The following is a 12,530-nucleotide window of genomic DNA, read 5'->3' as shown; positions in this document are numbered from 1 at the left end:
TCCGTGTGGGGACGGTCGGAGACGGCCCCAGAATTTGAGGTACTCTGAACTTCGACCTTGGCAACGCATCGGCAGCCCAGTATGTAGATGACTTGGGCATCGCGGGCGAACACCTTTGCCGACTACCATAAGCGACCGCTTGAACAATGTCGAAACACGCACGGATACCGTATGCAGAGCCACTATGGCTCAGTCGCGGCACTTCACCGTTCTACAACGAGTCGCATCGACATTTGCAACGAGAGGTTCGCAAATACGTCGATGGCCATCTACTTCCATTCGCGGATCAATGGGAGAGTGAGGGTGTTGTACCAAAAGAGGTGAGTACTTCGCGGTGCCAAATATCTCAGACTTCTTGCTCTCAGCCGACAATGGATGCTGAATTGTTCTTCGACAGGTCATCGCGGAGCATTCGCGATTGGGTTATCAAGCAGCAGCAGTATACCCTCTCGCAAATGCACAGCTCAATGGCCAGCGTCTGCCTGGCGATATCGATCCAGAGCACTGGGATGGTTTCCATGATCTGGTTGTGATAGACGAGATAGCACGAATCGGCTACCTGGGTGTTATCTGGGCGCTGACTTGTGGTAATTCCATTGGAGCCCCTCCGCTCGTGGTATATGGAAACGAAGAGCAGAAGCGGAAGTACTTGCCGTCAGTCCTGAGTGGGAGCACGAGGTTTTGTCTCGCCGTGACGGAGCCAGATGGTCAGTTGTATGGTGCGTATACACGAACAAATGCTGACATTTGGCGCAGCTGGATCCGACGTTGCAGGCATTACCACTACCGCGGTCCGTCAAGGTGACAAATATATTGTGAATGGCGCCAAGAAATGGATAACAAATGGGTCGTTCGCGGACTACTGTACTGCTGCGGTGCGCACTGGTGGACCAGGCAAGGATGGAGTGTCTGCATTGATGATTCCGTTGACTGCGCGAGGCGTGACACGTAAGAAGATCAACAATTCTGGCGTCCTTTCGAGTGGTGAGTGGGCTGTCTTGGAGTGTCGAGCGCACCAGACACTAATGGCGTATCATCGCAGCCTCGACATACATCGAATTCGACGACGTTGAAGTGCCAGTGGAGAACTTGTTGGGTCAAGAGAATCGCGGATTTGGAATCATCATGTCCAACTTCAACCACGAACGGTTGTGGCTAGGCGCAACGAGTCTGCGGCTCGCGCGTTGTTGTATTGAAGATGCCTATCAGTACGCGGCGGTACGTGAGACATTCGGAAAGCCACTGCTGGACAACCAGATGATCCGGAGCAAGTTCAGTGCGAGCGGGAGAAAGGTGGAGTCGGCGCATGCGCTAATGGAGCAACTGGTATATCTCAATTCGGAAGCCCAGCGCAGAGGCGTAGACGCGCAGCTTGGAGGGCAGTTCGCGAACTTCAAAGTGCTGGCAGCGCAGACGCTGGAGTTCGTGAACAGGGAGGCCCAACAAACCATGGGCGGTCTGGGCTATTCCAAGGGAGGCAGAGGAGGACGCGTGGAGCAGATCAGCCGAGACGTGCGCGTCATGGTGGTCGGTGGTGGTAGTGAAGAGATTTTGGCGGATTTGGCCATTGTGCAAGAGGTTCGTGGGTTGAGTAAGTTGTGAGTGAGTAGAGAGTTGTGGAAGCAACGCAGCAACGAGGCTCGGAGATGGGATGGAAAGGCCCGTTCCGTTCCACATCAAAGTTGATGTGATGCGTCGTGAATTAATTGACGACCTCAAGACCACTTCAGCTGCCACTTCTGTCCTTCGTCCTCGCCCAACACAATACAGGTGTGATATGTCAAACAGGCGTTCTAGCCACGTGCAGACCATATTTCGAAACCCTCATTCTTCAGTTCTTCTCCTCCTTCTGGTCCGGCTCACGCCTCGATCGCCGTAAGTCCAGGCCTCTGACGTGACTGGACGTGGCAATGCGGCTGTGGCGAACAACCAGCGCTACCCCACCTCTGCCTCCGCCATGCTAGATCTGTGAAGCCTCGCAAGAGCCTGGCCACTCTGTTTTCACTTCTGCCGTTCGAACATGTCGCGTAACGGCGAGCCGGAGGCTAAGCGTGTTCGCCAAGCATGTCTGAACTGCAGGTGTGTCAGAACCCCCTCACCGGGCACGACAGATGCAGCCATGTCAACGGGGGAGGTTGAAGCTACGAGGATATTGTATTGATGATGGCAATAGGAGGAAGAAAACACGCTGCCCGGGTGAGCGCCCGGCGTGTGCATTCTGCGTACGGCTAGGTCAGGCATGTCGCTACGCAGATGCGCAATCTACAGCGACCCTCTCCGTGCAACATGCTGTGGAGGCGGACTTCGCTGCAGCACATTCGTCCCTGATGCCTGGCAGCTCCTTCCAAGGCATAGGTTTCCCGTCCGCTATTGGAGAGTCGAGCACGCCTTTAGCCTACGCTAATGGACAGTGGAAAGACGATCCCAAGGGAATCGAACGCCCCATGTTGGTGCCACAGCGCTTGCCGCAGGCAATGGAGTCATCAAGTCCGGTCTTGCATTCTGTCCCTCAAGATCCTGCCAACCAAGCAGCGGACCGCGCTACACGGTGAGGCCATCTCGTTTCTGGATCTCGCAGGCATCGCGCGTGACTAATGGCTGGCGTGCAGCTTCGAAGAACGACCACCGGCACATGTAATTGCCAAACTAACCGACGTGTACTTCTCAAACTGCCAGAACCAGCCATACTGCTTGTTTCACGAGGCTAACATGCGCCGACGACTTCAGACCGGGGATCTGCCAGAGCATCTGCTGCTTGCATTCGCTGCCACTGCTGCACGTTACAGCCGAGACGATTATTTCAAACCAGATCCACTGGTGGCGGTCGCAAGCTATGCAAAGAAGTCATGGGCTATCCTCAAGAACCGAGTGCTTGATGGCGATCCTTGCACTGATCTTGACAGTGTGCAAGCCCCAGTCCTGCTTGCGATCATAGACTTCGTTGGTGCGTCCCGAACTCTGGGGATCGAAGGCTTGTGCACGAGCATGTGAGCTGACAGTCTGGCTTTAGCTGGCCGACCGCGACAGGGCTGGGTCAAAACTGGCTTGGCCATTCGATTTGTGCAAGATCTGAAGCTCAACGCAGAGCCTGACGCATCCATACCAGTTTGGCAGCAAGAAGAACGCCGGCGAGTCTTCTGGTCGGTATACCTATTGGATAGCTTCTTCGCTTGCGGTCGGAGTTGGCCTGTCTCTATTGTCGACTCTGACTGCACTGTCAGACTCCCCTGTGATGAGGAATCGTTCCGTTTGGGATCACATCGTAACGACGCGCCTACCTTAGCTGTCTTGGACAAACCATGGCAGTCGGAGACAGCCCAGTCCCTCGACAACTTTGCCATCTCGGCACTCACAGCTTCGCTGCTCGGGCGCATTGTGAAGATTTCGTCCTTGGAGGACGTTCCTGAAGTGCCATGCTGGGATCCGCAGAGTGAATTTGCGAAGCTCAGCAGTCTGCTCATGAGTTTTGAGAGCAGACATGCCACAGGGTCCGAGAACCTTACTCAGCACATCAATGGGCTCTACGGCACCTACGAAGGCTACGATCGGCAACGAGTCGGTTCCTTCGTATGGGCTCGAAGTCTGTACCACTTTTGTGGTGCCCTACTGTATCGGCCCAGTCACTTATACAATCATCGGTGGCGCTGGAGCAACTCTTTTCCCCCAAGCTTTGCCAGAGATGGTCTGGATCGCTGTCAACGGCACTGTGCGCAGCTTACCGATGTTCTGAAGACAGTGCAGCACACCGGATGTTGCGCGCGTGGAAGCTCACTAGGTTACATTGCAGCTTGCATTGCTTCTATCCACAAATTGTTCCTGCATTCTCCAGATGAGAACACAGTGATCAAGGCAGCTGAAGGTTTGGATACATGCCTGAAGTTCTTGGAGCAGTCTCATCAGAATTGGGCCCATCTCAAGCCAATGGTAAGTGACTTGCCCCAGCTCACAACTTTGCACACTCCCTCCAATTTCCCCTCCGTTGCATCCCATGCGTCATCGATATGTGCTGAGCGGTAAGACAGAAACTGGCTATCCACGAGTTCAACATCGACCAAGCACTCGCACGGCTTCTTGTTGATTCGACACTTCCTGCGACGATCGAAATGGACAAGGCTCGGCGGGACAGCCTTGAATTCGTCCTTGATTACGTATGGTTAAGTGATGTCAATCGTGCACCAGCTTCGGCAATACCGACATCTGATACCAGCCTCAGTCCAGGGAACTGGAACTCTTTGCTGAACTTCGATGGACTTCTATCACCCGTGGACTTCGCTGGTGCGGCATTCAGTCCAGGAATGTCACAACACCGCAATCAGGAAGAATTTAACGACACAGAGCGCTTACAGACCGGAGACGGTCGAATCACGATGGCCTGCTAGCATCTCAGCGCGAACAGAATGTTATATATAGGCTAGCCGAGAGACCGTATCAGTTCTCTTCAGTCGCCTGTGATAGATTCCGACGGCACTGGAAAGATACACTTCCGTGCCTTGGGTCGGAGCAGCTATTCAAGACATGCTGACTCACGCGCTCCGACGAAAGCGATGTCCTTCATTCACTGCACGCCTTTTTAAGCGTCAATAGCAATATACATCCGCACGGGCTAAGCACATCTGGGCGCCGCAAGCTTCATCACCCGATTTCGCCATCATCCACAGAGGATTCTTGCATTCAATTGGATTGGACCTTATAAATCATGACAACACAAGACTGCAAGAAAGTCCGAATCCAAACACACTTGAGCACAGTGGTATATCTCGCGTCGGAATCATAACCACAACGCATCGCAAACAAGATCAACAAGACCACGCGGCTGACATCCGCGCCCTCCCAAATTCCGTTCCTGGACCAATCAGCACTGTTCCTCGGCCACTGTTCCTCTTACTTACTCTCTATGCTTCAACAGACATGGCATCGTTGCACTTCGGGCTCCTATCCTCGATCTATTAGCACTGTGTTGCTGTCACTGGCTCTGCCACTCACACTTCCGGCTCTGACATGACTTCCGTCGGTGCAAAGGAGGACGATATACAGACTCCAAGGCAAAACACAAAGCGCCACAATGAGTGGACCCAGACCAGCTGCGACGCCCGACAGTAGTGAAACAATGGATGCCGCAACCAGTAGTACCCAACTCCCGTGCGCTGCTTGTCTATAACGCCAGAGAAGACCCAGGAGAAACGTGACTGCTATTCCTGCCAGAAAGAACGTTATGCCTCCAGGATCAATTAATGGCGCGAAAAATTTGAGCGTCCGATGTAGAGACGATTCTAGCCCCAGAAGTCTTTCTGCGCTGGTATGCTGTATGCTGTATGCATTAAGGACGAACATCGGTATTGGAGTGACGACAATGATGCTGAGCTTCTGAAAAGAAAGAACCTGACCGCAAGCCCTGCATTTCCATGCAGAGACTTGCCTTCTTATTGCTCCTCTTTTGTCGAACCTACACGTTGGCTTTGCGACAGCGTCTGCCGGACAATGCCAGCTGTAGATTGGTGTCTCTGTTCAGTGTCAGCGAGCAGGTCTACCACCCGAGACTGTGTCTAACACACAACTATCCACATACCAAGGCTGTCGTACCAGGAATTTTCGTGGCCATCCACTGCGGCTCCAACATCGTCGAGCCATGGGCTGTATCGCCACTCCACTCGATCCTTCGTTGTGTATGAGGCTAACTGTTTCTCATCGTTGGCGGGAACAGCTTCGAGATCTGCTGGGTCATGTGGTGGTAACCACATCATAAGGAAAACACGAGACTTTCGAATGAAATTTGTTGCTGCCTGCATACCGGCACCATGAATGATTCTGGAGCTGTAAAGAGCTCCTCTCAATAAGTGTCCAGGTCGTTCAACTTGTTGATCTCAAGTATGTGGCAGAGCAAGAATGGAATTCTGCACTGCAGTCAGCTGAACGGGCGGCCTCTCATACTTGTTGACTTATCTTTCCCGGCGTACAAGTCATCGGACGCCACGACATGTCGTGCGACAGCCCCGCATGATGGTACCAGCACGTTCCGTTGCACAGCCATGAAAATGATGTGTTCATGCAGCGGCCTGGGTAAGGATTCGCTTCGGCAGCCGATGTCAGCTCTTCGCTTCGCGCATGCTCGAAACGTGGACCAGCTGCTTGATGGATGCCCAAAGACTCACAGCCACTGATGTACTCTCTCGAGCATCATTCGCAGCGATGACCTGCGGTTCGAGCTGATCTTCATGGCCAGGGTGCGCCCACCATACGTTCGACACTGCTGGGCAAAGTGAAGTCCGTGGGGTCGCCAAACACACGTGGACAGCGCATCGATACCCGACGCAATGTATTGCTCCGCCTCTCTGGAAGCCATGAGACTCACACCAGCTTTATGTCCTATGGTAAGCAGACAATCGCGGATCTCCTCGCTTCCTCAATCAGCTCTCATGCCAATCCTCATATGGGCCCCGGTTCTCCGACCACTCTGATTCTCCTTCAGTGGCTATCTTCCAGCTACCAATAACGGCCCACTCGAAGACCCGTTGAGCAAAGAAAGTGATCAAGCCGACTCCATCCAGCAAGATTCATCACTATCTCCTGCACGTAGCCTCCACCCAGGGGTTCACACGTTTTGTGTCACGGGTAGTGCTCGTGCCTTCGGAGTCTGGGATCTACCGACTTTGCAACGTCAGCCACGGCATATAATTCCAGAGGAAGAGGTTCGCTCACGGCGCGATATATATGGAGAACGTCAGACAGGAGAAAAGACAGAGGGCTGCCGCGTCCATGGAACGTCGGCTTCGCAACAGGTTTGCGTTCCACCAAGAACTCACGAACAAAATCAGACCAGGCCTAGCGGCGCTCAAAGTCTTCTTCTCCGAGATGCGCAACGTCAACTTGGAGTTTACTGGAAGTGGTGAGCAAAATACTTTCCGCGCAGAAGTCAATCATCCGGGAGGAAGCCGCAGCTTTCACAATCCGCACTTCCCTCCTGGCAATTGTCAAGGCACAGGCCTTTCAAACGCATGGTGTATGGCCTTACAACTAGTCTACGCGGGGCTCGAAGATCTCGCCATAGCTTTGGCATTTTTGGAAACGCAAGGTCACTTTCTTTTCACATTGCTCTTCGTCTGCACAGCCGCTGCACAGCCGGTCGGAAACAAATGGTCCGTCAACCATGGATTGCCCCCAGCGGACATTACTGAGCAGGGCCTACTGTGGCTGTGGTATCTCCTGCGTCCATTGCTGCCTATCTTGATCAACATTGTAGGGCTAGTCTGGTCCGGGCTGTTGCTTTGGAGGCGCATCAAAGCCAAAGCCCCGTGCGGAAAACCCTCTATGCTCCAGTTCCTCCTGACCATTAGTGGACCAGTCACTATGGCCGTCTACCTTGGGACATCCGTACCGGACGAACATGATCTGGCAGTCATGACATCCATCTGTCTGTTTTTCGCGTATCCCTACGTGACACACCTCGGCTGCGCGCTGTCCCATAACTTAGGGATCTATGCAGTCTACGTGTTCGTTCTCGTACTCATGTGCCTATTGGTGGTTCCAACATTGGGCAAGAGGATTCCAGATACGCAATCACGTCAACTGCTGAACGTACTCCAAACACCACTCTTGATTCTGCTGGCCTGGGCTGGATTCCAGATCGCGCAGCTCTGTGTTCTACAGAACCCCTTCCGCGATTGCTCTTTGCGCAGCCCGGTCCGAGGTCTTCGAAACACTGCGCGGAACTACCGCCGACCGGTGAGCGGAGTCGAGGAAGAGAGCATTGCCGGCGCAAATATCATGCTCGCTGACAGATCGCGCGCGGGATCCTAGCCTCCTATCGTTCTGGACACTAAGCCTGGAAGAATTTGGCGTTGGTACGGTTTTGTTTCTTTACGCGTGCTCAACAGCCGCACACATTCGTGAACATCATGAGAGTACAAAGGTGTACAACTGAGTGAAGGAAGGGTAAGAAGTGGACAGCGCGACACCTAGTCGCATATTGTGTCTCAGAGAGGCGCGGCGAGAGGAAAGTGCACCGAGCGCCAATGGTGAACTATGCCTCTGGCACTGTATATGTGAAGGAACCATGGGACATCCTGTAAAGAACATACTATGCAACGGAGAGCCCGTTGCACTATGGCCCGTTGAACTTCCAATACACCTCGTGCCGGTTCATTGCCCAACCTCCTTCCTCGCCCTCCTCTCTTTGAGATTGGCCTCAATAGTCTTGATCATTTCATTACCCACCTTCGTCGCATCCGCCACTCTCGGCCTGAAGTACTTCTGAATACGTTCAAACTTCTCCCGATAGCCATCCATGTGCCCCAACTGCACGCGTTCAGACCAGTCTCTCGCAGCAAAGGTAAATTCAAGATCGTCGGCGCGGAAAGAGACGTCATTGAGAGCAGTCGAAATGCATTCGGACAGCAAGGAAGGAGAGCGGTAGACGTATTCTGTGATGCCGAGCCAAAGACGGAAGAGCTGGAGCAACAATCAGCACAAGTCACCCATTTGTATCTGGTAGGAACAAGGAGATCCTCACCGGCGTCGAACAAATCATGTGATCGTACGGCACAATCCCCAACTTCCACCAACAATCCACAATCGCCAACAAACTCAAATGGTTATTCTTGACGCGTTGCTGTGGTTTGTCGCCCAGGGAAAACTTGTCCAATAGTTCATCTTCCAGCAACAATTCCTCCTTGTCTCCTTCGTTCTCATGCCATTTCTGTGAACCAAACACCGCGTCTCTCGCCGCGTAAATCCTGTTTTCAAATTCTTCTTTCTGGTTCGATAACATGAGCTTATACAATTCTGTAACACTCTCTGCGTATTGAGCGATTTGGGCTTTAGCCCAAGGATTCAGGATCGCTAGACCGGCGTAGACGTGCCATTTGTTGCTGTAGATGCGCATCATGAGGTTGATCTTGACATTTTCAATGCCGCCAATGTAGCGGGGTACTTCCCAGGGAAATTGGTCGTTGGCTTGCCAGGCAGTTCCCATTGACAGAAAGGCGAGATGCGTGACGGCCTGGGTGTCGGCGGTGATACGGTCGTGATTCTCGGCGGAAAGGGGAACGAAGGTGGATTCGAAGCAGGAGAGAATACGTTCGACGAGGGCGACAGATTTCTCGCTGGCGCGGTGATTGATGATGACGAGGGGCTGGCCTTTCGGATCCACGCCAGGGCCATGTAGAGAGTGACAGGAGACAATCTCAACGTCCGAGGGCAAGTGTCGCTCAAAGGCGGCGATCTCTGGGGCTTTGGTCGAGGTTTGGCCGCCGACAATGGCTCCCATACGGGTGCTGGGACCGTACTTCGCTACGATAGCATCGATGTTCTTGGCTTCGACGCTGTACATGATCCAGTCACTGCTGCGGGAGACGAGGTGACCATCTGGAAGGATTGTGACATTGCTCTGGAGTAGGCGCGTTCAGCGAATGCTTCTCTTGCTGTATTTTCGGAGACTATCTAGGTGGTGTCCTACTCTGCTGGCGAACTCGGCCTTAAGGGCTTCATACTTTTCGGGAACATCGCAGGCGTGGACTCTGGTTGCTATCAGTAGCTGGAGATGACCTGGGAGCATGTTAGCAGCGTGCCTTTCGAGTGGTACCAAGGCGAGCAGGTGTAGATGCGGTGCTGCGTTTCAGACAAAATTGTTAAGGTAGCTGAGATTTTACATCATTGACGATCGCCGGGTCACAGCGCGCCATGACGACGCAAAGTGGTGCCCGGCGAGCATACTCGAGCCAAATGCACTCAAGTCATCATTGCAGAAGGGGAAGGAGGGGGGTTGGTGGAGGGCGCGCTTACCATTGATGTGTTCCACTCCAAGCAGGCCGTAGAAGAGGCTGCACTCACTTCCAGCCAGCGTCGGCGATCCTCCTCGCGTACATCTTCCCCATGTCGCCCATGCCAATGATGCCCACGACGGCGTCCCCCATGTTGGCGGCTAGCGTGCTGTAATCCGGTGAGGGCGAAGGAAAATCTGCTTCAGCCTTCAGGCGGCACAGTCATGACTCTTCCGAGCGCACAAGAAGGTGGCTGTGGAAGGAAGTCGGCGCGAGAAGAGGAATGTTGCGGTGGAGAAGGTGAGGGAGATTTGCAGTCAAGAAAAAGAGCTGTCCGGCGCGCGTGGAACGAGCCGCGGGGATCGGGCTTGGCGCACATCCAGCTCCGACAAGCCCACCAATTTCGACGTCTCCAGACGCACGACACTTCCGCTGTTGCTTCTCCAGCGTCAGGACAAGACAGACACATCCAGCAAAAATGGCACCAAAGAAGGCAGCACCGCGTGTGCAGGAAAATGTTCAGCTCGGCCCACAGGTCCGCGAGGGTCAGTCGCCTCCTCCACCGCCGCAACCAGCGCACGCGACATTAGAAACAGCCATACTGATGGAATGAACAGGCGAGCTCGTCTTCGGCGTCGCACGCATCTTCGCCTCCTTCAACGACACCTTCGTCCACGTCACCGATCTTTCGTACGTTTGATCCTCCCAAAATCAGCGACTCGCGACAATCCTGGAAGCGCAAAAGAGACAGAAACGTCCGCTCGAGGGATTGGCCGGGTTGCATTATACAAAACTTTTTCTGCATGGTTCATAGGCTAACCTGGGTGATTCCAGTGGCCGCGAAACAATCAGCCGTGTCACCGGTGGCATGAAGGTCAAGGCCGACCGTGACGAGTCCTCCCCATACGCTGCCATGTTGGCTGCCCAGGACGTCGCTACCCGCTGCAAGGAATTGGGCATCACTGCCCTCCACGTCAAGATCCGGGCTACCGGTGGTAAGTCCAAATGGAATCAGGCTGGAGCTTCAGATAGCGTAGCTAACAATCACCTCAGGCAACGGCACCAAGACCCCAGGTCCAGGTGCTCAGTCCGCTCTCCGTGCCCTCGCCCGTTCCGGCATGAAGATCGGCCGTATTGAGGATGTCACCCCTACTCCATCCGACTCTACTAGGAGAAAGGGTGGTCGCCGTGGTCGTCGTCTGTGAGCGCTTTGCATATTGTTTGCAAGCGATCTCGCGGCACTTGTATGGGACATGGCTACGAGCATCACGAACAGAAAAAGGCCCATTTGCTGGATGTGACGCTATCGCGGAGGACGGCACTAATCGCCTGGTCTCCATGTGTGATTTCCATAGTCACGCATTATGAAAGCAATACCTGATTCTGGCGACTTCGTTACCCAGTTCTCATTTTGCCGCAATGTTTACCTCAATTGGAAGCGCTATGCCTAGAGGAGAGACGCTTGCAGCGCGGCAATTGCACTAATTGCCTTCTGTAACGCTGACATCGCTCGCAGTTCCACACTCCACCCAACAAAATGGCATCAACGCCGGACAGGTTAAATCAAGATCAAAATTTTCATCATGTAAAATCATGTATTTTTCGTTCCCAAAGTCAGCGCTGTTGCGATCCTACTGCTGTTCGATTCGTCAAGCTCAACCTCTCGATCTTTCTCAAGCCCAATGCACTCGCTTCCCATGACTCGCCCGACGTCTAGACCGGCTGCTCTCCCTAAAAGACATACAAGTCAGCACAACTGCACATTTACATGAAAAGACGATCAAAACTTACCCAACCATCCCCAAGCTCTCCATCTCCCTTCCCACACCCCACAAGTACAACTTTCTACCACACTTCGGACATCTCGCACTGGTGACATCTGACCAGTTCGGATGCGCGTCTCGAGAGAAGGACGTTTTGGCAATGGGCTCACGACCTGTAAAGCGGACTCCGTAGGTTCGACACTTTGGAGTGAAGCCTCGGCCTGGGTTTGCAGGACAGCGGGTTTGGATGTTGCCTGTGTAGCCGCAGCGGCAGGGGACGGAGTAGATGAGACACATTTTGGTCTCTGCTTATTTCGGGGCCTCCTGAGATAGGAGCGGAAGGAGAAGAGGTATGGGTAGAAGTAGGATGTGTTCTCTTGTTGGTATTGCTGAGGGATCGTAGTTGTCGATCGTCTTGGGGCTCTGAGAAGATTTGCCTGGGTGGACTGGCTGTGAACTGATCCGGATGTGTTGTCTCTTCTCTTTCTCGGAGCGATGGTGGCGATGAAGATCGATCGGGAGATCAGGCGAGAGGATGCGATACTTGTATCATGCTGCGTGTTGCGTTTGACCGTGTACCATACGTCCAGCGGCAAAGCCGCAGCAACAGATGGACATATGGTAGATGTCTTGGACATGGCCTGCTTTTAACATGGTATGTATCCTGAGACTGTTTGCCAGATGGAAGACTGCGGTGAATGATGGTTGGACTCATAGCCTGTGAGGACTCGAACCTGCGGCTTGTGACAAGTGCGGTGAATCGAGATTCAGGAGTCGGAAGACGAGAGCATGTGACAGGACTCGACTATGCTTAATGGAAGGTATGCATCATACCACTTTTGAGATCATATGCCACTAGTGTAGAGACACAGTAGTGGAAAAACACACCTGCTGCTGTGTCGCACATGTGTACATTCGGATTATCTCCTTGACTCATGCATGCGAAGAGGAGTAACAAACGACCACGTGAACGAACACATGCTGAACTCATGTGCGTTCATCGCCTCCACAT

At 53.3% G+C, this 12,530-nt stretch overlaps 5 protein-coding genes across 5 annotated transcripts; 4 read left to right on the top strand and 1 right to left on the bottom strand.

Moving 5' to 3' along the window:
• Nucleotides 1-146: 146 nt before the first annotated feature.
• On the top strand, nt 147-1,602 carry CKM354_000092000 (uncharacterized protein; the record flags this gene model as incomplete). The annotated part of the gene is made up of 4 exons (XM_044796027.1): nt 147-320; nt 398-707; nt 757-984; nt 1,043-1,602. The coding sequence occupies 4 exons, from the start codon at nt 147-149 to the stop codon at nt 1,600-1,602; spliced, it is 1,272 nt and encodes a 423-aa protein (XP_044651962.1).
• Nucleotides 1,603-2,020: 418 nt separating this feature from the next.
• Nucleotides 2,021-4,379, top strand: CKM354_000091900 (uncharacterized protein; the record flags this gene model as incomplete). The annotated part of the gene is made up of 6 exons (XM_044796026.1): nt 2,021-2,079; nt 2,174-2,548; nt 2,610-2,944; nt 3,011-3,567; nt 3,733-3,924; nt 4,023-4,379. 6 exons carry the CDS (start codon nt 2,021-2,023, stop codon nt 4,377-4,379), a joined length of 1,875 nt encoding a protein of 624 aa, XP_044651961.1.
• A 2,374-nt stretch (nt 4,380-6,753) lies between these two features.
• CKM354_000091800 (uncharacterized protein) lies at nt 6,754-7,794 on the top strand (the record flags this gene model as incomplete). Its single annotated transcript, XM_044796025.1, has 1 exon — nt 6,754-7,794. The coding sequence occupies one exon, from the start codon at nt 6,754-6,756 to the stop codon at nt 7,792-7,794; it is 1,041 nt and encodes a 346-aa protein (XP_044651960.1).
• Nucleotides 7,795-8,136: 342 nt separating this feature from the next.
• Nucleotides 8,137-9,908, bottom strand: CKM354_000091700 (prephenate dehydrogenase (NADP(+)); the record flags this gene model as incomplete). Its single annotated transcript, XM_044796024.1, has 4 exons — nt 8,137-8,445; nt 8,507-9,382; nt 9,452-9,512; nt 9,826-9,908. 4 exons carry the CDS (start codon nt 9,906-9,908, stop codon nt 8,137-8,139), a joined length of 1,329 nt encoding a protein of 442 aa, XP_044651959.1.
• A 325-nt stretch (nt 9,909-10,233) lies between these two features.
• CKM354_000091600 (uncharacterized protein) lies at nt 10,234-10,960 on the top strand (the record flags this gene model as incomplete). Its single annotated transcript, XM_044796023.1, has 4 exons — nt 10,234-10,300; nt 10,373-10,445; nt 10,590-10,750; nt 10,809-10,960. 4 exons carry the CDS (start codon nt 10,234-10,236, stop codon nt 10,958-10,960), a joined length of 453 nt encoding a protein of 150 aa, XP_044651958.1.
• Nucleotides 10,961-12,530: the final 1,570 nt, after the last annotated feature.

Source organism: Cercospora kikuchii, assembly GCF_019650295.1.
Source record: "Cercospora kikuchii DNA, contig_00001, whole genome shotgun sequence".
In the NCBI taxonomy this organism is placed as follows: domain Eukaryota; kingdom Fungi; phylum Ascomycota; class Dothideomycetes; order Mycosphaerellales; family Mycosphaerellaceae; genus Cercospora; species Cercospora kikuchii.
The sequence above is the reverse complement of the archived record's forward strand: the minus strand, read 5'-3'. Positions and strand labels throughout refer to the sequence as shown.